Below are 25487 nucleotides of genomic sequence, written 5' to 3'. Positions count from 1 at the left end.
CCACTACTGCAGGACAGACATTGTCCAAAACTACTGCAGGAGAGATCACGTCCCAAACCTCTAAAGGACAGACAACATCCCAAAATATCACCGAAGAGACCAATTCGCAAACTACAACAGGACAGAAGATGTCCCAAAATACTGCAGGGGCTACCAAGACCAAAACTACTGCAGGAGAGACCATGTCCCTATCTAATACAGGAGAGTCTATGTCCCAATCTACTACATTAGAGACCACATCCCAAACTACTGCAGCAGATATCACTTCTGAAACTACTACAGGAGAGACATTGTCCCAAACAGCAAGAGGTGAGACCACAGTCCAAATTACTGCAGTAGAGACCATGTCCCTGAGAACAATGGGAGAGACGATGTCTCAATCTACTACAGGAGAGAACACATCCAGAACTATTGCTGGAGAGACTATGGCCCAATCTACTGGAGCAGAGACAACATCTGCAGGAGAGATGACATCTGAAACTACTACAGAAGAAACCTTATCCCAAACTGCTGCTGGAGAATCCATATCCCTAACTACTGATGGAGAGACCACATCCAAACTTACAACAGGCCAGACATCATTCCAAACTACTTCAGGAGATATTACATCCAAAACTAATGCAGGAAAGATAATGTCCCAAACAATAGCAGGAGTGACCCAAACTACTGCAGAGCAGACCATGTCCCAAATTGCAACAAGAGAGTCCATGTCCCAATCGATAACAGAAGAGACCACATCCCAAACTACTGCAGCAGGGATCACATCTGAAACTACTATAGGAGAGACAATGTCCCAAACTGCAACGGATGAAATCACGGCCCAAACTACTGTAGTAGATACCTTGTTTCAAACTACTGCAGGGGAGATGATGTCTCAAAGTACAACAGGGGAGACTCTGTCCCAAAGTACAACAAGAGAGACTAAACTCAAAACTACTGCAGGAGAGACCATGTCCCAGAGAACAGTGGGAGAGACAGTGTCTCAATCTATTACAGGAGAGACCACATCCACAACTATTGCAGGAGAGAGCACGGCCCAATCTACTGGAGGAGAGGCAACATCCCAAATGACTGCTGGAGAGATGACATCTAAAACTACTACAGGAGAGATAATGTCCCAACCTCCTGCAGGAGAAATCACATCCATACCTACTGAAGGAGAGACCACATCCCAATATACAACAGGACAGACATCATCCCAAACTGCTGCAGGAGAGATCATATCCCAAACTACTGAAGGAGCAATAACATCCCAAACTATCACAGAAGAGAGCTTGTCTCAAACCACAACAGGACTAATGGTATCCCAAACTACTGCAGGAGAGACAACCACTGAAACTACTGCTGGAGAGACCACAACCCAAACACCTGTAGGAGAGACAATGTTAAAAACTACCACAGGAGAGATCATGTCCCAAACTACTGCAGAAAAGACCACATCACTAACTATCGAAATAGAGACCATGCCCCAATCTACAACAGGAAAAATCATTTCCCAAAGTATTGAAGAAGAAACCACATCCAAAATTACCATAGGAGAGACCGCGTCCCAAACTACTGCAGGAGAGACCATGTTCCAGAATACAACAGGAGAAATGATGTCTAAATCTATTACAGGAGAGGCAGCGACTCAAACAATTGCACCAGTGACTACGGCCCAAACTACTGCAGGAGAGCTGACATCTGAAATTACTACAGCAAACACAATGTTCCAAACTACTTCAGGAGTGACATCCCAAACAACTGCAGAACAGACCATGTTCCAATCTACTACAGAAGAGACAACATTCCAAACTACTGCAGGAGTGACCATGCCCCAAACAACTGCAGGAGAGACCATGACCCAGAGTACAGTGGGGAAGACAATGACTCAATCTACTACAGGAGAGAACATGTCCAGAACTATTGCAGGAGAGACTACGGCCCAAGCTACTAGAGGAGACACAACACCCCAAACTGCTGCTGGAGAGATGACATCCGAAACTACTACAGGAGGGACAATGTCCCAAACTACTGCAGGAAAGAAAATGTCCCAAACTACTGCAGGAGAGGAAATGTCCCAAACTACTGCAGGAGAAACCACATCACTAACTACTGATGGAGTGACCACATACCACAGTACAACAGGATATTCATCATCCCAAATTACTGCAGGGGAGACAACAGCCCAAGCTACTGCAGGAATGACAACATCTCTAATTACTGATGGTGAGACCATGTCCCAATCTGTAACTGAAAAAATAATTTCCCAAAGAACTGAAGAGGAATCCACATCCAAAACTACCAGAGGAGAGGCTACATCCCAAACTACTGCAGGAGAGATCATATCCCCGAGTACAACAGGAGGGATGACATCTGAAATTACTACAACAGAGATGATGACCCAAACCAGTTCAGGAGTGACAACGTCCCAAACTCCCGCTGAACAGACCATGTCCCAATCTACTGCAGAAGAGAGCAAATTCCAATCTACTACAGGAGAGACAATTTCCCAAACTGCCAAAGGTGCGACCACCTCTCAAACTATTGCAGTAGAGATGATGTCCCAAAGTACAACAGTGGAAACTCAGTCCCAAAGTACATCAAGAGAGACTACAGTGCAAACTACTGAAGGAGAGACCATGTCCCAGAGAACAGCGGGAAAGACAACGTCTCAAACAACTACAGGAGAGACTACATCCAGAAGTAATGCAGGAGGGAGCACAACCCATTCTACTGGAGGAGAGACAACATCCCAAACTAGTGCTGGAGAGATGACATCCGGAACTACTACAAGAGAGACAATGTCTCAAACTCCTGCAGGAGAAACCACATCTATAACTACTGACGGGGAGACCACATCTCAACCTACAACAGGACAGACATCGTCCCAAACTACCGCAGGAGAGATCATATCCCAAACTACTGAAGGCACAACGACATCCCAAACTATCACAGAAGAGAGCTTGTCTCAAACTACTACAGGACATATGATATCCCAAAATACTGCAGGAGAGACTATGTCCCAGAGTACAACAGGGGAGATGATGTCTCAATCTACTACAGCAGAGACCACAACCCAAACAATTGCACCAGTGACTACGGCCCAAGCTACTGCAGGAATGCTGACATCTGAAATTACTACAGCAGAGACAATGTCCCAAACTAGTTCAGTAGTGACAACATCACAACATACTGCAGAACAGACCATGTTCCAATCTTCTACTGAAGAGACCACATTCCAAACTACAACAGGAGAGACCATGTCCCAAATTACTGCAGTAGAGACAACGGCCGAAACTACTGCAGCAGAGAACACCGCTCAAACATCTGCAGGAGAGACAACGATAAAAACTACAACAGGAGAGATCATGTCTCATACTACTGCAGAAGAGACTTCATCACGAACTATTGAAGTGGAGACCATGTCCCAATCTACAACAGGAAAAATAATTTCCCAAAGTACTGAAGAAAAAACAACGTCCAAAATTAACATAGGAAAGACCGCATCCCAAACTATTGCAGGAGAGACCATGTCCCAGATTACAACAGGGGAGATGATGTTTCAATCTACTACAGGAGAGACCACAATCCAAACAATTGCACCAGTGACTACGACCAAAGCTGCTGCAGGAGAGATGACATCTGAAATTACAATAGCAGAGACAATGTCCCAAACTAGTTCAGTAGTGACAACATCCCAACCTACTGCAGAACAGACCATGTTCCAATCTTCTGCTGAAGAGACCACATTCCAAACTACAACAGGAGAGACCATGTCCCAATCTATAGCAGTTGAGACCGCATCCCAAAATACTGCACCAGAGATCGCACCTGAAACTACTACAGGAGAGACAATGTCCCAAACTGCCACAGGTGAGACCACAACACAAACTATTGCAGAAGAGATGATGTCCCAAAGCACAACAGTGGAGACTCGGTTCCAAAATACATCAAGCGAGACTACAGTCGAAACTACAGCAGGAGAGACCATGTCCAGAGCAAATGCAGGAGAGAGCACGGTCCAATCAACTGGAAGTGAGGCAACATCTCAAACTACTGCTGTTGACATGACATCCGAATCTACTACAAGAGAGACAATTTCCCAAACTCCTGCAGGAGAAACCACATCTATAACTACTGAAGGAGAGACCACATCTCAACCTAGAACAGGACAGACATTGTCCCAAACTACTGCAGGAGAGATCATATCCCAAACTACTGAAGGCGCGACAACATCTCAAACTATCACAGAAGAGAGCTTCTCTCAAATTACAAAAGGACATGTGATATCCCAAAATACTGCAGGAGAGACAACAGAGAGTACTCCAGGAAAGAACATTTCCCAGAGTACTGAAGAAGAAACCACGTCCAAAACTACCATTGGAGAGACCGTGTTCCGAACTACTGCAGGAGAGACTATGTCCCAGAGTACAACAGGGAAGATGATGTTTCAATCTACTACAGGAGAGACCACAACCCAAACAATTGTACCAGTGACTATGGCCCAAGCTACTGCAGGAGAGCTGACATCTGAAATTACTACAGCAGAGACAATGTCCCAAACTAGTTCAGTAGTGACAACATCCCAACCTACTGCAGAACAGACCATGTTCCAATCTTCTACTGAAGAGACCACATTCCAAACTACAACAGGAGAGGCCATGTTGCAATCTACAGCAGTAGAGACCGCATCGCAAACTAATGCACCAGAGATTGCATCTGAATCTACTACAGGAGAGACAATGTCCCTAACTGCCATAGGTGAGACCACCTCCCAAACTATTGCAGTAGAGATGATCTCCCAAAGTACAACAGTGGAGACTCAGTCCCAAAGTACATCAAGCGAGACTACAGTGCATACTACTGCAGGAGAGACAACATCCAGTATTAATGCAGGAGAGAGCACGGCCCCTTCTACTGGAGGAGAGACAACATCACAAACTAGTGCTGGAGAGATGGCTTCTGAAATTACTATAGGAGAGACAATGTCCCAAACTCCAGCAGGAGAAATCACATCCATAACCACAGAAGGAGAGACCACATCCCAACGTCCAACACGGCAGATATCGTTTCAAACTACGGCAGGAGAGATCATATCCCAAACTTCTGAAGGTGCGACAACATCCCAAACTATCACAGAAGAGAGCTTGTCTCAAACTACAATAGGACAGACGATATCCCTAATTACTGCAGGAGAGACAACGGCCGAAACTACTGCAGCAGAGAACACTGCCCAAACTTCTGCAGGAGAGACAACGATAAAAACTACTACAGGAGAGATCGTGTCTCCAACTACTGCAGAAGAGACTACATCACGAACTATTGAAGTAGAGACCATGTTCCAATCTACAACAGGAAAAATAATTTCCCAAAGTACTGAAGAAGAAAGCACATCTAAAATTACCATAGGAGAGACTGCGTCCCAAACTACTGCAGGAGAGACCATGTCCGTAATTACAACAGGGGAGATGATGTTTCAATCTACTACAGGAGAGACCACAACCCAAACAATTGCACCCGTGACTACGGCCCAAGCTACTGCAGGAGTGCTGACATCTGAAATTACTACAGCAGAGACAATGTCCCAATCTACTTCAGTAGTGACAACATCCCAACCTACTGCAGAACAGAACATGTTCCAATCTTCTACTGAAGAGACCACATTCCAAACTACAACAGGAGAGACCATGTCCCAATCTACATCAGTAGAGACCGCATCACAAAATACTGCACCAGACATCACATCTGAAACTAGCACAGGAGAGACAACGTCCAGAATTAATTCTGGAGAGAGCATGGCCCATTCTACTGGGGGAGAGACAACATCCCAAACTAGTGCTAGAGAGATGGCTTCTGAAGTTACTATACGAGAGACAATGTTCCAAACTCTAGCAGGAGAAATCACATCCATAACCACAGAAGGAGAAACCACATCTCAACGTACAACAGGGCAGATATCGTCCCAAACTATGGCAAGAGAGATCATATCCCAAACTACTGAAGGAGCGAAAACATCCCAAACTATCACAGAAGAGAACTTGTCTCCAGCTTCAACAGCACAAATGGTATCCCAAAATACTGCAGGAGAGAAAACGGCTGCAACTACTGCAGGAGAGACAACGTTAAAAACTACCACAGGAGATATCACATCTCTAACTACTGCAAAAGAGACTACATCATTAACTATAGAAGAAGAGAACAAGTCCCAATCTACAGCAGAAAAAATAATTTCCCAAAGTACTGAAGATACGACGTCTAAAACTACCATAGGAGAGATCGTGCCCCAAACTACTGCAGGAGAGTCCATGTCCCAGAGTACAATAGGGGAAATGATGTCTCAATCTACTACAGGGAAGACGGTGACCCAAACAATTGCACCAGTGACTATGGCCCAAGCTCCTACAAGAGAGCTGACATCTGAAATTATTACAGCAGAGACAATGTCCCAAACTAGTTCAGTAGTAACAATATCCCAAACTCCTGTAGAACAGACCATGTTCCAATCTTCTACTGAAGGGACCACATTCCAAACTACAACAGGTGGTACCATGTCTCAATCAACAGCAGTAGTGACCGCATCACAAAATACTGCACCAGAGATCACATCTGTAACTACTACAGGAGAGACAATGTCCCAAACTGCCGCAGCTGAGATCACATCCCAAACTATTGCAGTAGAGATGATGTCCCAAATTACAACAGTGGAGTCCCAGTCACAAAGTACATCAAGAGAGACTACAGTGCATACTACTGCAGGAGAGACTACATTCAGAATTAAAGCTGGAGAGATCACGGTCCATTCTATTGGAGGAGAGACAACATCCCAAACTGGTGCTGGAGATATGGCATCTGAAACTACTACAGGAGAGACAATGTCCCAAACGCCTGAGGGAGAAATCACATCCATGACCACAGAAGGAGAGACCATATCCCAACGTACAACAGGACAGACATCGTCCCAAACTACGGCAGGAGAGATCATATCCCAAACTACTGAAGGAGTGAAAACATCACAAACTATCACAGAAGAGAGCTTGCCTCAAACTAAAACAGGACAGACGTTATCCCAAAATACTGCAGGAGAGACAACGGCCAAAACTTCTGCCGCGGGGAACGCCGCACAAACTTCTGCAGGAGAGACAACGATAAAAACTACTACAGGAGAGATCATGTCTCCAACTACTGCAGAAGAGACTACATCACGAACTATTGAAGTAGAGACCATGTCCCAATCTACAACAGGAAAAATAATTTCCCAAAGTAATGCAGAAGATACCACGTCCAAAACTACCAAAGGAGAGACCGCGTCCCAAACTAATGCAAGAGATACCATATCCCCAAGTACAATAGGGGAGATGATGTTTCAATCTACTACAGGAGAGACCACAACCCAAACAATTGCACCAGTGACTATGCTCCAAGCTACTGCAGGAGATCTGACATCTGAAATTACTACAGCACAGACAATGTCTCAAACTAGTTCAGTAGTGACAACATCCCAACCTACTGCAGAACATACCATGTTCCAATCTTCTACTGAAGAGACCACATTCCAAACTACAACAGGACAGATCATGTCCCAATCTACTGCAGTAGAGACCGCATCCCAAAATACTGCCCCAGAAATCACATCTGAAACTATTACGGGAGAGACAATGTCCCAAACTGACACAGGTGAGACCATGACACAAACTATTGCAGCAGAGATGATGTCACAAAGTAGAACAGTGGAGACACAGTTTCAAAGTACATCAAGAGAGACCACATTCCAAACTACAATTGGAGAGACCATGTCCCAATCAACAGCAGTAGAGACCGTATCCCAAAATAATGCACCAGAGATCACTTCTGAAACTACTGCAGGAGAGACCATGTCCCAAAGTGCCACAGGTGTGACCATCTCTCAAACTATTGCAGTAGAGATGATGTCCCAAAGTACAACAGTGGAGACTCAGTCCCAAAAGACATCAAATGAGACTACACTGCAAAATACTGCAGGAGAGACCATGTCCCAGAGAACAGCAGGAGAGACAACGGCTCAATCTACTACAGGAGAGTCCACGTCCAGAGCAAATGCAGGAGAGAGCACGGTCCAATCAACTGGAGGTGAGAGAACATCTCAAACTACTGCTGGTGTCAAGACATCCAAAACTACTACAAGAGAGACAATGTCCCAAACTCCTGCAGGAGAAACCACATCTATACCTACTGAAGGAGAGACCACATCTCAACCTACAACAGGACAGACATTGTCCCAAACTACTGCAGGAGAGACCATGTCCCAGAGTACAACAGGAGAGATGATGTCTCAATCTATCACAGGAGAGACCATGACCCAAACAATTGCACCAGTGACATCAGCCCAAGCAACTACAGAGGAGCTGACATCTGAAACAATTTCAGTAGTGACAATATCCCAAACTCCTGTAGAACAGACCATGTTCCAATCTTCAACTGAAGAGATCACATTCAAAACTACAACAGGAGAGACTATGTCCCAATCTACAGCAGTAGAGACCACATCCCAAAATACTGCACCTGCGATCACATCTGAATCTACTACAGGAGAGACAATGTCCCTAACTGCCATAGGTGAGACCACCTCCCAAACTATTGCAGTAGAGATGACCTCCCAAAGTACAACGGTGGAGACTCAGTCCCAAAGTATATCAAGAGAGACTACAGTGCATACTACTGCTGGAGAGACAACGTCCAGTATTAATGCAGGAGAGAGCACGGCCCATTCTACTGGAGGAGAGACAACATCACAAACTAGAGCTGGAGAGATGGCTTCTGAAATTACAATAGGAGAGACAATGTCCCAAACTCCAGCAGGAGAAATCACATCCATAACCACAGAAGGAGAGACCACATCCCAACGTACAACACGGCAGATATTGTTTCAAACTTCGGCAGGAGAGATCATATCCCAAACTTCTGAAGGTGCGACAACATCCCAAATTATCACAGAAGAGAGCTTGTCTCAAACTACAATAGGACAGACGATATCCCAAATTACTGCAGGAGAGACAACGGCCGAAACTACTGCAGCAGAGAACACAGCACAAACTTCTGCAGGAGAGACAACGATAAAAACTACTACAGGAGAGATCGTGTCTTCAACTACTGCAGAAGAGACTACATCACGAACTATTGAAGTAGAGACCATGTCCCAATCTACAACAGGAAAAATAATTTCCCAAAGTACTGAAGAAGAAAGCACATCTAAAATTACCATAGGAGAGACCGCGTCCCAAACTACTACAGGAGAGACCATGTCCGTAATTACAACAGGGGAGATGATATTTCAATCTACTACAGGAGAGACCACAACCCAAACAATTGCACCCGTGACTACGGCCCAAGCTACTGCAGGAGTGCTGACATCTGAAATTACTACAGCAGAGACAATGTCCCAAACAAGTTCAGTAGTGACAACATCCCAACCTACTGCAGAACAGACCATGTTCCAATCTTCTACTGAAGAGACCACATTCCAAACCACAACAGGAGAGGCCATGTCGCAATCTACAGCAGTAGTGACCGCATCCCAAAATACTGCACCAGAGATTGCATCTGAAACTACTACAGGAGAGACAATGTCCCAAACTGCCACAGGTGTGACCATCTCTCAAACTATTGCAGTAGAGATGATGTCCCAAAGTACAACAGTGGAGACTCAGTCCCAAAAGACATCAAGAGAGACTACAGTGCAAACAACTGCAGGAGAGACCATGTCCCAGAGAACAGCAGGAGAGACAACGGCTCAATCTACTACAGGAGAGTCCACGTCCAGAGCAAATGCAGGAGAGAGCACGGTCCAATCAACTGGAGGTGAGAGAACATCTCAAACTACTGCTGGTGACAAGACATCCAAAACTACTACAAGAGAGACAATGTCCCAAACTCCTGCAGGAGAAACCACATCTATACCTACTGAAGGAGAGACCACATCTCAACCTACAACAGGACAGACATTGTCCCAAACTACTGCAGGAGAGACCATGTCCCAGAGTACAACAGGAGAGATGATGTCTCAATCTATCACAGGAGAGACCATGACCCAAACAATTGCACCAGTGACATCAGCCCAAGCTACTACAGAGGAGCTGACATCTGAAACTATTTCAGTAGTGACAATATCCCAAACTCCTGTAGAACAGACCATGTTCCAATCTTCAACTGAAGAGATCACATTCAAAACTACAACAGGAGAGACTATGTCCCAATCTACAGCAATAGAGATTACATCCCAAAATACTGCATCTGAGATCACATCTGGCTCTACTACAGGAGAGACAATGTCCCTAACTGCCATAGGTGAGACCACCTCCCAAACTATTGCAGTAGAGATGATCTCCCAAAGTACAACAGTGGAGACTCAGTATCAAAGTACATCAAGAGAGACTACAGTGCATACTACTGCTGGAGAGACAACGTCCAGTATTAATGCAGGAGAGAGCACGGCCCATTCTACTGGAGGAGTGACAACATCACAAACTATTGTTGGAGAGATGGCTTCTGAAATTACTATAGGAGAGACAATGTCCCAAATTCCAGCAGGAGAAATCACATCCATAACCACAGAAGGAGAGACCACACCCCAACGTACAACATGGCAGATATTGTTTCAAACTACAGCAGGAGAGATCATATCCCAAACTTCTGAAGGTGCGACAACATCCCAAACTATCACAGAAGAGAGCTTGTCTCAAACTACAAAAGGACAGACTATATCCCAAATTACTGCAGGAGAGACAACGGCCGAAACTACTGCAGCCGAGAACACCGCACAAACTTCTGCAGGAGCGACAACGATAAAAACTACTACAGGAGAGATCGTGTCTCCAACTACTGCAGAAGAGACTACATCACGAACTATTGAAGTAGAGACCATGTCCCAATCTACAACAGGAAAAATAATTTCCCAAAGTACTGAAGAAGAAAGCACATCTAAAATTACCATAGGAGAGACCGCGTCCCAAACTACTGCAGGAGAGACCATGTCCATAATTACAACAGGGGAGATGATGTTTCAATCTACTACAGGAGAGACCACAACCCAAACAATTGCATCCGTGACTACGGCCCAAGCTACTGCAGGAGTGCTGACATCAGAAATTACTACAGCAGAGACAATGTCCCAAACTAGTTCAGTAGTGACAACATCCCAACCTACTGCAGAACAGACCATGTTCCAATCTTCTACTGAAGAGACCACATTCCAAACTACAACAGGAGAGGCCATGTCGCAATCTACAGCAGTAGTGACCGCATCCCAAAATACTGCACCAGAGATTGCATCTGAAACTACTACAGGAGAGACAATGTCCCAAACTGCTACAGGTGTGACCATCTCTCAATCTATTGCAGTAGAGATGATGTCCCAAAGTACAGCAGTGGAGACTCAGTCCCAAAAGACATCAAATGAGACTACAGCGCAAACTACTGCAGGAGAGACCATGTCCCAGAGAACAGCAGGAGAGACAACGGCTCAATCTACTACAGGAGAGTCCACGTCCAGAGCAAATGCAGGAGAGAGCACGGTCCAATCAACTGGAGGTGAGAGAACATCTCAAACTACTGCTGGTGACAAGACATACAAAACTACTACAAGAGAGACAATGTCCCAAACTCCTGCAGTAGAAACCACATCTATACCTACTGAAGGAGAGACCACATCTCAACCTACAACAGGACAGACATTGTCCCAATCTACTACAGGAGAGACAATGTCACTAACTGCCATAGGTGAGACCACCTCCCAAACTATTGCAGTAGAGATGATCTCCCAAAGTACAACAGTGGAGACTCAGTCCCAAAGTACATCAAGAGAGACTACAGTGCATACTACTGCAGGAGAGACAACGTCCAGTATTAATGCAGGAGAGAGCACGGCCCATTCTACTGGAGGAGAGACAACATCACAAACTAGTGCTGGAGAGATGGCTTCTGAAATTACTATAGGAGAGACAATATCTCAAACTCCAGCAGGAGAAATCACATCCATAACCACAGAAGGAGAGACCACATCCCAACGTACAACACGGCAGACATCGTTTCAAACTACGGCAGGAGAGATCATATCCCAAACTTCTGAAGCGACAACATCCCAAACTATCACAGAAGAGAGCTTGTCTCAAACTACAATAGGACAGACGATATCCCAAATTACTGCAGGAGAGACAACGGCCGAAACTACTGCAGCAGAGAACACCGCCCAAACTTCTGCAGGGGAGACAACGATAAAAACTACTACAGGAGAGATCGTGTCTCCAACTACTGCAGAAGAGACTACATCACGAACTATTGAAGTAGAGACCATGTCCCAACCTACAACAGGAAAAATAATTTCCCAAAGTACTGAAGAAGAAAGCACATCTAAAACTACCATAGGAGAGACCGCGTCCCAAACTACTACAGGAGAGACCATGTCCGTAATTACAACAGGGGAGATGATGTTTCAATCTACTACAGGAGAGACCACAACCCAAACAATTGCACCCGCGACTACGGCCCAAGCTACTGCAGGAGTGCTGACATCTGAAATTACTACAGCAGAGACAATGTCCCAAACTAGTTCAGTAGTGACAACATCCCAACCTACTGCAGAACAGACCATGTTCCAATCTTCTACTGAAGAGACCACATTCCAAACTACAACAGGAGAGGCCATGTCGCAATCTACAGCAGTAGAGACCGCATCCCAAAATACTGCACCAGAGATTGCATCTGAAACTACTACAGGAGAGACTATGTCCCAAACTGCCACAGGTGTGACCATCTCTCAAACTATTGCAGTAGAGATGATGTCCCAAAGTACAACAGTGGAGACTCAGTCCCAAAAGACATCAAGAGAGACTACAGTGCAAATAACTGCAGGAGAGACCATGTCCCAGAAAACAGCAGGAGAGACTACGGCTCAATCTACTACAGTAGAGTCCACGTCCAGAGCAAATGCAGGAGAGAGCACGGTCCAATCAACTGGAGGTGATAGAACATCTCAAACTACTGCTGGTGACAAGACATACAAAACTATTACAAGAGAGACAATGTCCCAAACTCCTGCAGGAGAAACCACATCTATATCTACTGAAGGAGAGACCACATCTCAACCTACATCTACTGTCCCAAAAGGAGGAGAGACCACCACATCTCAATCTATCACAGGAGAGTCCATGACAGACCATTGTCAGCCCAAGCTACTACAGAGGAGCTGACAGGAAACTATTTCAGTATGACAATACTCCCAAATCCTGTGAGACCATGTTCCAATCTTCAACTGAAGAGATCACATGCAGTAGAGATGACTATGTCCCAATCTACAGCAGTAGAGACCACATCCCACTGCATCTGCGATCACATCTGAGTCTACTACAAAGTACTAACTCATAGAGAGACTATTGCAGTGCATATCTCCCAAAGTACAACAGTGGAGACTCAGTCCCAAAGTCATCAAGAGAGGCTATAGTGCATACTACTGCAGGAGAGAGCACGTCCAGTATTAATGCAGGAGAGAGCACGGCCCATTCTACTGGAGAGACAACATCACAAACTAGTGCTGGAGAGATGGCTTCTGAAATTACTATAGGAGAGACAATGTCCCAAACTCCAGCAGGAGAAATCACATCCATAACCACAGAAGGAGAGACCACATCCCAACGTACAACACGGCAGATATCGTTTCAAACTATGGCAGGAGAGATCATATCCGAAACTTCTGAAGGTGCGACAACATCCCAAACTATCACAGAAGAGAGCTTGTCTCAAACTACAATAGGACAGACTATATCCCAAATTACTGCAGGAGAGACAACGGCCGAAACGACTCAAGCAGAGAACACCGCCCAAACTTCTGCAGGAGAGACAACGATAAAAACTACTACAGGAGAGATCGTGTCTCCAACTACTGCAGAAGAGACTACATCACGAACTATTGAAGTAGAGACCATGTCCCAATCTACAACAGGAAAAATAATTTCCCAAAGTACTGAAGAAGAAAGCACGTCTAAAATTACCATAGGAGAGACCGCGCCCCAAACTACTACAGGAGAGACCATGTCCGTAATTACAACAGGGGAGATGATGTTTCAATCTACTACAGGAGAGACCACAACCCAAACAATTGCACCCGTGACTACGGCCCAAGCTACTGCAGGAGTGCTGACATCTGAAATTACTACAGCAGAGACAATGTCCCAAACTAGTTCAGTAGTGACAACATCCCAACCTACTGCAGAACAGACCATGTTCCAATCTTCTACTGAAGAGACCACATTCCAAACTACAACAGGAGAGGCCATGTCGCAATCTACAGCAGTAGAGACCGCATCCCAAAATACTGCACCAGAGATTGCATCTGAAACTACTACAGGAGAGAAAATGTCCCAAACTGCCACAGGTGTGACCATCTCTCAAACTATTGCAGTAGAGATGATGTCCCAAAGTACAACAGTGGAGACTCAGTCCCAAAAGACATCAAGAGAGACTACAGTGCAAACAACTGCAGGAGAGACCATGTCCCAGAGAACAGCAGGAGAGACAACGGCTCAATCTACTACAGGAGAGTCCACGTCCAGAGCAAATGCAGGAGAGAGCACGGTCCAATCAACTGGAGGTGAGAGAACATCTCAAACTACTGCTGGTGACAAGACATCCAAAACTACTACAAGAGAGACAATGTCCCAAACTCCTGCAGGAGAAACCACATCTATACCTACTGAAGGAGAGACCACATCTCAACCTACAACAGGACAGACATTGTCCCAAACTACTGCAGGAGAGACCATGTCCCTGAGTACAACAGGAGAGATGATGTCTCAATCTATCACAGGAGAGACCATGACCCAAACAATTGCACCAGTGACATCAGCCCAAGCTACTACAGAGGAGCTGACATCTGAAATGATTTCAGTAGTGACAATATCCCAAACTCCTGTAGAACAGACCATGTTCCAATCTTCAACTGAAGAGATCACATTCAAAACTACAACAGGAGAGACTATGTCCCAATCTACAGCAGTAGAGACCACATCCCAAAATACTGCATCTGCGATCACATCTGAATCTACTACAGGAGAGACAATGTCCCTAACTGCTATAGGTGAGACCACCTCCCAAACTATTGCAGTAGAGATGATCTCCCAAAGTACAACAGTGGAGACTCAGTCCCAAAGCTCATCAAGAGAGGCTATAGTGCATACTACTGCAGGAGAGACAACGTCCAGTATTAATGCAGGAGAGAGCACGGCCCATTCTACTGGAGAGACAACATCACAAACTAGTGCTGGAGAGATGGCTTCTGAAATTACTATAGGAGAGACAATGTCCCAAACTCCAGCAGGAGAAATCACATCCATAACCACAGAAGGAGAGACCACATCCCAACGTACAACACGGCAGATATCGTTTCAAACTATGGCAGGAGAGATCATATCCGAAACTTCTGAAGGTGCGACAACATCCCAAACTATCACAGAAGAGAGCTTGTCTCAAACTACAATAGGACAGACTATATCCCAAATTACTGCAGGAGAGACAACGGCCGAAACGACTCAAGCAGAGAACACCGCCCAAACTTCTGCAGGAGAGACAACGATAAAAACTACTACAGGAGAGATCGTGTCTCCAACTACTGCAGAAGAGACTACATCACGAACTATTGAAGTAGAGACCATGTCCCAACCTACAACAGGAAAAATAATTTCCCAAAGTACTGAAGAAGAAAGCACATCTAAAACTACCATAGGAGAGACCGCGTCCCAAACTACTACAGGAGAGACCATGTCCGTAATTACAACAAGGGAGATGATGTTTCAATCTACTACAGGAGAGACCACAACACAAACAATTGCACCCGTGACTACGGCCCAAGCTACTGCAGGAGTGCTGACATCTGAAATTACTACAGCAGAGACAATGTCCCAAACTAGTTCAGTAGTGACAACATCCCAAACTACTGCAGAACAGACCATGTTCCAATCTTCTACTGAAGAGACCACATTCCAAACTACAACAGGAGAGGCCATGTCGCAATCTACAGCAGTAGAGACCGCATCCCAAAATACTGCACCAGATATTGCATCTGAAACTACTACAGGAGAGAAAATGTCCCAAACTGCCACAGGTGTGACCATCTCTCAAACTATTGCAGTAGAGATGATATCCCAAAGTACAACAGTGGAGACTCAGTCCCAAAAGACATCAAGAGAGACTACAGTGCAAACAACTGCAGGAGAGACCATGTCCCAGAGAACAGCAGGAGAGACAACGGCTCAATCTACTACAGGAGAGTCCACGTCCAGAGCAAATGCAGGAGAGGGCACGGTCCAATCAACTGGAGGTGAGAGAACATCTCAAACTACTGCTGGTGACAAGACATCCAAAACTACTACAAGAGAGACAATGTCCCAAACTCCTGCAGGAGAAACCACATCTATACCTACTGAAGGAGAGACCACATCTCAACCTACAACAGGACAGACATTGTCCCAAACTACTGCAGGAGAGACCATGTCCCTGAGTACAACAGGAGAGATGATGTCTCAATCTATCACAGGAGAGACCATGACCCAAACAATTGCACCAGTGACATCAGCCCAAGCTACTACAGAGGAGCTGACATCTGAAACTATTTCAGTAGTGACAATATCCCAAACTCCTGTAGAACAGACCATGTTCCAATCTTCAACTGAAGAGATCACATTCAAAACTACAACAGGAGAGACTATGTCCCAATCTACAGCAGTAGAGACCACATCCCAAAATACTGCATCTGCGATCACATCTGAATCTACTACAGGAGAGACAATGTCCCTAACTGCTATAGGTGAGACCACCTCCCAAACTATTGCAGTAGAGATGATCTCCCAAAGTACAACAGTGGAGACTCAGTCCCAAAGCTCATCAAGAGAGGCTATAGTGCATACTACTGCAGGAGAGACAACGTCCAGTATTAATGCAGGAGAGAGCACGGCCCATTCTACTGGAGAGACAACATCACAAACTAGTGCTGGAGAGATGGCTTCTGAAATTACTATAGGAGAGACAATGTCCCAAACTCCAGCAGGAGAAATCACATCCATAACCACAGAAGGAGAGACCACATCCCAACGTACAACACGGCAGGTATCGTTTCAAACTACGGCAGGAGAGATCATATCCCAAACTTCTGAAGGTGCGACAACATCCCAAACTATCACAGAAGAGAGCTTGTCTCAAACTACAATAGGACAGACGATATCCCAAATTACTGCAGGAGAGACAACGGCCGAAACTACTGCAGCAGTGAACACCGCCCAAACTTCTGCAGGAGAGACAACGATAAAAACTACTACAGGAGAGATCGTGTCTCCAACTACTGCAGAAGAGACTACATCACGAACTTTTGAAGTAGAGACCATGTCCCAACCTACAACAGGAAAAATAATTTCCCAAAGTACTGAAGAAGAAAGCACATCTAAAACTACCATAGGAGAGACCGCGTCCCAAACTACTACAGGAGAGACCATGTCCGTAATTACAACAAGGGAGATGATGTTTCAATCTACTACAGGAGAGACCACAACCCAAACAATTGCACCCGTGACTACGGCCCAAGCTACTGCAGGAGTGCTGACATCTGAAATTACTACAGCAGAGACAATGTCCCAAACTAGTTCAGTAGTGACAACATCCCAAACTACTGCAGAACAGACCATGTTCCAATCTTCTACTGAAGAGACCACATTCCAAACTACAACAGGAGAGGCCATGTCGCAATCTACAGCAGTAGAGACCGCATCCCAAAATACTGCACCAGATATTGCATCTGAAACTACTACAGGAGAGACAATGTCCCAAACTGCCACAGGTGTGACCATCTCTCAAACTATTGCAGTAGAGATGATATCCCAAAGTACAACAGTGGAGACTCAGTCCCAAAAGACATCAAGAGAGACTACAGTGCAAACAACTGCAGGAGAGACCATGTCCCAGAGAACAGCAGGAGAGACAACGGCTCAATCTACTACAGGAGAGTCCACGTCCAGAGCAAATGCAGGAGAGGGCACGGTCCAATCAACTGGAGGTGAGAGAACATCTCAAACTACTGCTGGTGACAAGACATCCAAAACTACTACAAGAGAGACAATGTCCCAAACTCCTGCAGGAGAAACCACATCTATACCTACTGAAGGAGAGACCACATCTCAACCTACAACAGGACAGACAATGTCCCAAACTACTGCAGGAGAGACCATGTCCCAGAGTACAACAGGAGAGATGATGTCTCAATCTATCACAGGAGAGACCACGACCCAAACAATTGCACCAGTGACATCAGCCCAAGCTACTACAGAGGAGCTGACATCTGAAACTATTTCAGTAGTGACAATATCCCAAACTCCTGTAGAACAGACCATGTTCCAATCTTCAACTGAAGAGATCACATTCATAACTACAACAGGAGAGACTATGTCCCAATCTACAGCAGTAGAGACCACATCCCAAAATACTGCATCTGAGATCACATCTGAATCTACTACAGGAGAGACAATGTCCCTAACTGCCATAGGTGAGACCACCTCCCAAACTATTGCAGTAGAGATGATCTCCCAAAGTACAACGGTGGAGACTCAGTCCCAAAGTACATCAAGAGAGACTACAGTGCATACTACTGCTGGAGAGACAACGTCCAGTATTAATGCAGGAGAGAGCACGGCCCATTCTACTGGAGGAGAGACAACATCACAAACTAGTGCTGGAGAGATGGCTTCTGAAATTACTATAGGAGAGACAATGTCCCAAACTCCAGCAGGAGAAATCACATCCATAACCACAGAAGGAGAGACCACATCCCAACGTACAACACGGCAGACATCGTTTCAAACTACGGCAGGAGAGATCATATCCCAAACTTCTGAAGGTGCGACAACATCCCAAACTATCACAGAAGAGAGCTTGTCTCAAACTACAATAGGACAGACGATATCCCAAATTACTGCAGGAGAGACAACGGCCAAAACTACTGCAGCAGAGAACACCGCCCAAACTTCTGCAGGAGAGACAACGATAAAAACTACTACAGGAGAGATCGTGTCTCCAACTACTGCAGAAGAGACTACATCACGAACTATTGAAGTAGAGACCATGTCCCAACCTACAACAGGAAAAATAATTTCCCAAAGTACTGAAGAAGAAAGCACATCTAAAACTACCATAGGAGAGACCGCGTCCCAAACTACTGCAGGAGAGACCATGTCCGTAATTACAACAAGGGAGATGATGTTTCAATCTACTACAGGAGAGACCACAATCCAAACAATTGCACCCGTGACTACGGCCCAAGCTACTGCAGGAGTGCTGACATCTGAAATTACTACAGCAGAGACAATGTCCCAAACTAGTTCAGTAGTGACAACATCCCAAACTACTGCAGAACAGACCATGTTCCAATCTTCTACTGAAGAGACCACATTCCAAACTACAACAGGAGAGGCCATGTCGCAATCTACAGCAGTAGAGACCGCATCCCAAAATACTGCACCAGATATTGCATCTGAAACTACTACAGGAGAGACAATGTCCCAAACTGCCACAGGTGTGACCATCTCTCAAACTATTGCAGTAGAGATGATATCCCAAAGTACAACAGTGGAGACTCAGTCCCAAAAGACATCAAGAGAGACTACAGTGCAAACAACTGCAGGAGAGACCATGTCCCAGAGAACAGCAGGAGAGACAACGGCTCAATCTACTACAGGAGAGCCCACGTCCAGAGCAAATGCAGGAGAGGGCACGGTCCAATCAACTGGAGGTGAGAGAACATCTCAAACTACTGCTGGTGACAAGACATCCAAAACTACTACAAGAGAGACAATGTCCCAAACTCCTGCAGGAGAAACCACATCTATACCTACTGAAGGAGAGACCACATCTCAACCTACAACAGGACAGACAATGTCCCAAACTACTGCAGGAGAGACCATGTCCCAGAGTACAACAGGAGAGATAATGTCTCAATCTATCACAGGAGAGACCACGACCCAAACAATTGCACCAGTGACATCAGCCCAAGCTACTACAGAGGAGCTGACATCTGAAACTATTTCAGTAGTGACAATATCCCAAACTCCTGTAGAACAGACCATGTTCCAATCTTCAACTGAAGAGATCACATTCATAACTACAACAGGAGAGACTATGTCCCAATCTACAGCAGTAGAGACCACATCCCAAAATACTGCATCTGAGATCACATCTGAATCTACTACAGGAGAGACAATGTCCCTAACTGCCATAGGTGAGACCACCTCCCAAACTATTGCAGTAGAGATGATCTCCCAAAGTACAACGGTGGAGACTCAGTCCCAAAGTACATCAAGAGAGACTACAGTGCATACTACTGCTGGAGAGACAACGTCCAGTATTAATGCAGGAGAGAGCACGGCCCATTCTACTGGAGGAGAGACAACATCACAAACTAGTGCTGGAGAGATGGCTTCTGAAATTACTATAGGAGAGACAATGTCCCAAACTCCAGCAGGAGAAATCACATCCATAACCACAGAAGGAGAGACCACATCCCAACGTACAACACGGCAGACATCGTTTCAAACTACGGCAGGAGAGATCATATCCCAAACTTCTGAAGGTGCGACAACATCCCAAACTATCACAGAAGAGAGCTTGTCTCAAACTACAATAGGACAGACGATATCCCAAATTACTGCAGGAGAGACAACGGCCAAAACTACTGCAGCAGAGAACACCGCCCAAACTTCTGCAGGAGAGACAACGATAAAAACTACTACAGGAGAGATCGTGTCTCCAACTACTGCAGAAGAGACTACATCACGAACTATTGAAGTAGAGACCATGTCCCAACCTACAACAGGAAAAATAATTTCCCAAAGTACTGAAGAAGAAAGCACATCTAAAACTACCATAGGAGAGACCGCGTCCCAAACTACTGCAGGAGAGACCATGTCCGTAATTACAACAAGGGAGATGATGTTTCAATCTACTACAGGAGAGACCACAATCCCAAACAATTGCACCCGTGACTACGGCCCAAGCTACTGCAGGAGTGCTGACATCTGAAATTACTACAGCAGAGACAATGTCCCAAACTAGTTCAGTAGTGACAACATCCCAACCTACTGCAGAACAGACCATGTTCCAATCTTCTACTGAAGAGACCACATTCCAAACTACAACAGGAGAGGCCATGTCGCAATCTACAGCAGTAGAGACCGCATCCCAAAATACTGCACCAGAGATTGCATCTGAAACTACTACAGGAGAGACAATGTCCCAAACTGCCACAGGTGTGACCATCTCTCAAACTATTGCAGTAGAGATGATGTCCCAAAGTACAACAGTGGAGACTCAGTCCCAAAAGACATCAAGAGAGACTACAGTGCAAACAACTGCAGGAGAGACCATGTCCCAGAGAACAGCAGGAGAGACAACGGCTCAATCTACTACAGGAGAGTCCACGTCCAGAGCAAATGCAGGAGAGGGCACGGTCCAATCAACTGGAGGTGAGAGAACATCTCAAACTACTGCTGGTGACAAGACATCCAAAACTACTACAAGAGAGACAATGTCCCAAACTCCTGCAGGAGAAACCACATCTATACCTACTGAAGGAGAGACCACATCTCAACCTACAACAGGACAGACATTGTCCCAAACTACTGCAGGAGAGACCATGTCCCTGAGTACAACAGGAGAGATGATGTCTCAATCTATCACAGGAGAGACCATGACCCAAACAATTGCACCAGTGACATCAGCCCAAGCTACTACAGAGGAGCTGACATCTGAAACTATTTCAGTAGTGACAATGTCCCAAACTCCTGTAGAACAGACCATGTTCCAATCTTCAACTGAAGAGATCACATTCAAAACTACAACAGGAGAGACTATGTCCCAATCTACAGCAGTAGAGACCACATCCCAAAATACTGCATCTGAGATCACATCTGAATCTACTACAGAAGAGACAATGTCCCTAACTGCCATAGGTGAGACCACCTCCCAAACTATTGCAGTAGAGATGATCTCCCAAAGTACAACGGTGGAGACTCAGTCCCAAAGTACATCAAGAGAGACTACAGTGCATACTACTGCTGGAGAGACAACGTCCAGTATTAATGCAGGAGAGAGCACGGCTCATTCTACTGGAGGAGAGACAACATCACAAACTAGTGCTGGAGAGATGGCTTCTGAAATTACTATAGGAGAGACAATGTCCCAAACTCCAGCAGGAGAAATCACATCCATAACCACAGAAGGAGAGACCACATCCCAACGTACAACACGGCAGACATCGTTGCAAACTACGGCAGGAGAGATCATATCCCAAACTTCTGAAGGTGCGACAACATCCCAAACTATCACAGAAGAGAGCTTGTCTCAAACTACAATAGGACAGACGATATCCCAAATTACTGCAGGAGAGACAACGGCCAAAACTACTGCAGCAGAGAACACCGCCCAAACTTCTGCAGGAGAGACAACGATAAAAACTACTACAGGAGAGATCGTGTCTCCAACTACTGCAGAAGAGACTACATCACGAACTATTGAAGTAGAGACCATGTCCCAACCTACAACAGGAAAAATAATTTCCCAAAGTACTGAAGAAGAAAGCACATCTAAAACTACCATAGGAGAGACCGCGTCCCAAACTACTGCAGGAGAGACCATGTCCGTAATTACAACAAGGGAGATGATGTTTCAATCTACTACAGGAGAGACCACAACCCAAACAATTGCACCCGTGACTACGGCCCAAGCTACTGCAGGAGTGCTGACATCTGAAATTACTACAGCAGAGACAATGTCCCAAACTAGTTCAGTAGTGACAACATCCCAACCTACTGCAGAACAGACCATGTTCCAATCTTCTACTGAAGAGACCACATTCCAAACTACAACAGGAGAGGCCATGTCGCAATCTACAGCAGTAGAGACCGCATCCCAAAATACTGCACCAGAGATTGCATCTGAAACTACTACAGGAGAGACAATGTCCCAAACTGCCACAGGTGTGACCATCTCTCAAATTATTGCAGTAGAGATGATGTCCCAAAGTACAACAGTGGAGACTCAATCCCAACAGACATCAAGAGAGACTACAGTGCAAACAACTGCAGGAGAGACCATGTCCCAGAGAACAGCAGGAGAGACAACGGCTCAATCTACTACAGGAGAGTCCACGTCCAGAGCAAATGCAGGAGAGGGCACGGTCCAATCAACTGGAGGTGAGAGAACATCTCAAACTACTGCTGGTGACAAGACATCCAAAACTACTACAAGAGAGACAATGTCCCAAACTCCTGCAGGAGAAACCACATCTATACCTACTGAAGGAGAGACCACATCTCAACCTACAACAGGACAGACAATGTCCCAAACTACTGCAGGAGAGACCATGTCCCAGAGTACAACAGGAGAGATGATGTCTCAATCTATCACAGGAGAGACCACAACCCAAACAATTGCACCAGTGACATCAGCCCAAGCTACTACAGAGGAGCTGACATCTGAAACTATTTCAGTAGTGACAATATCCCAAACTCCTGTAGAACAGACCATGTTCCAATCTTCAACTGAAGAGATCACATTCATAACTACAACAGGAGAGACTATGTCCCAATCTACAGCAGTAGAGACCACATCCCAAAATACTGCATCTGAGATCACATCTGAATCTACTACAGGAGAGACAATGTCCCTAACTGCCATAGGTGAGACCACCTCCCAAACTATTGCAGTAGAGATGATCTCCCAAAGTACAACGGTGGAGACTCAGTCCCAAAGTACATCAAGAGAGACTACAGTGCATACTACTGCTGGAGAGACAACGTCCAGTATTAATGCAGGAGAGAGCATGGCCCATTCTACTGGAGGAGAGACAACATCACAAACTAGTGCTGGAGAGATGGCTTCTGAAATTACTATAGGAGAGACAATGTCCCAAACTCCAGCAGGAGAAATCACATCCATAACCACAGAAGGAGAGACCACATCCCAACGTACAACACGGCAGGTATCGTTTCAAACCACGGCAGGAGAGATCATATCCCAAACTTCTGAAGGTGCGACAACATCCCAAACTATCACAGAAGAGAGCTTGTCTCAAACTACAATAGGACAGACGATATCCCAAATTACTGCAGGAGAGACAACGACCGAAACGACTGCAGCAGAGAACACCGCCCAAACTTCTGCAGGAGAGACAACGATAAAAACTACTACAGGAGAGATCGTGTCTCCAACTACTGCAGAAGAGACTACATCACGAACTATTGAAGTAGAGACCATGTCCCAATCTACAATAGGAAAAATAATTTCCCAAAGTACTGAAGGAGAAAGCACATCTAAAATTACCATAGGAGAGACCGCGTCCCAAACTACTGCAGGAGAGACCATGTCCATAATTACAACAGGGGAGATGATGTTTCAATCTACTACAGGAGAGACCACAACCCAAACAATTGCACCCGTGACTACAGCCCAAGCTACTGCAGGAGTGCTGACATCTGAAATTACTACAGCAGAGACAATGTCCCAAACTAGTTCAGTAGTGACAACATCCCAACCTACTGCAGAACAGACCATGTTCCAATCTTCTACTGAAGAGACCACATTCCAAACTACAACAGGAGAGGCCATGTCGCAATCTACAGCAGTAGCGACCACATCCCAAAATACTGCACCAGAGATTGCATCTGAAACTACTACAGGAGAGACAATGTCCCAAACTGCCACAGGTGTGACCATCTCTCAAACTATTGCAGTAGAGATGATGTCCCAAAGTACAACAGTGGAGACTCAGTCCCAAAAGACATCAAATGAGACTACAGTGCAAACTACTGCAGGAGAGACCATGTCCCAGATAACAGCAGGAGAGACAACGGCTCAATCTACTACAGGAGAGTCCACGTCCAGAGCAAATGCAGGAGAGAGCACGGTCCAATCAACTGGAGGTGAGAGAACATCTCAAACTACTGCTGGTGACAAGACATCCAAAACTACTACAAGGGAGACAATGTCCCAAACTCCTGCAGGAGAAACCACATCTACACCTACTGAAGGAGAGACCACATCTCAACCTACAACAGGACAGACATTGTCCCAAACTACTGCAGGAGAGACCATGTCCCAGAGTACAACAGGAGAGATGATGTCTCAATCTATCACAGGACAGACCATGACCCAAACAATTGCACCAGTGACATCAGCCCAAGCTACTACAGAGGAGCTGAGATCTGAAACGATTTCAGTAGTGACAATATCCCAAACTCCTGTAGAACAGACCATGTTCCAATCTTCAACTGAAGAGATCACATTCAAAACTACAACAGGAGAGACTATGTCCCAAACTACAGCAGTAGAGACCACATCCCAAAATACTGCATCTGCGATCACATCTGAATCTACTACAGGAGAGACAATGTCCCAAACAGCCACAGGTGTGACCATCTCTCAAACTATTGCAGTAGAGATGATAT

The 25487-nt window shown here is 45.4% G+C and overlaps 1 protein-coding gene across 1 annotated transcript; it reads left to right on the top strand.

Moving 5' to 3' along the window:
- The first annotated feature begins 10 nt into the window (after positions 1-10).
- On the top strand, positions 11-13202 carry LOC129702491 (serine-rich adhesin for platelets-like). Its single transcript, XM_055644217.1, has one exon. It carries the CDS (start codon positions 129-131, stop codon positions 13200-13202), a length of 13074 nt encoding a protein of 4357 aa, XP_055500192.1. The 5' UTR covers positions 11-128.
- The last annotated feature ends 12285 nt before the right edge of the window (positions 13203-25487 follow it).

Source organism: Leucoraja erinacea, chromosome 13, assembly GCF_028641065.1.
Source record: "Leucoraja erinacea ecotype New England chromosome 13, Leri_hhj_1, whole genome shotgun sequence".
Taxonomy (NCBI): Eukaryota; Metazoa; Chordata; class Chondrichthyes; order Rajiformes; family Rajidae; genus Leucoraja; species Leucoraja erinaceus.
The sequence above is the reverse complement of the archived record's forward strand: the minus strand, read 5'-3'. Positions and strand labels throughout refer to the sequence as shown.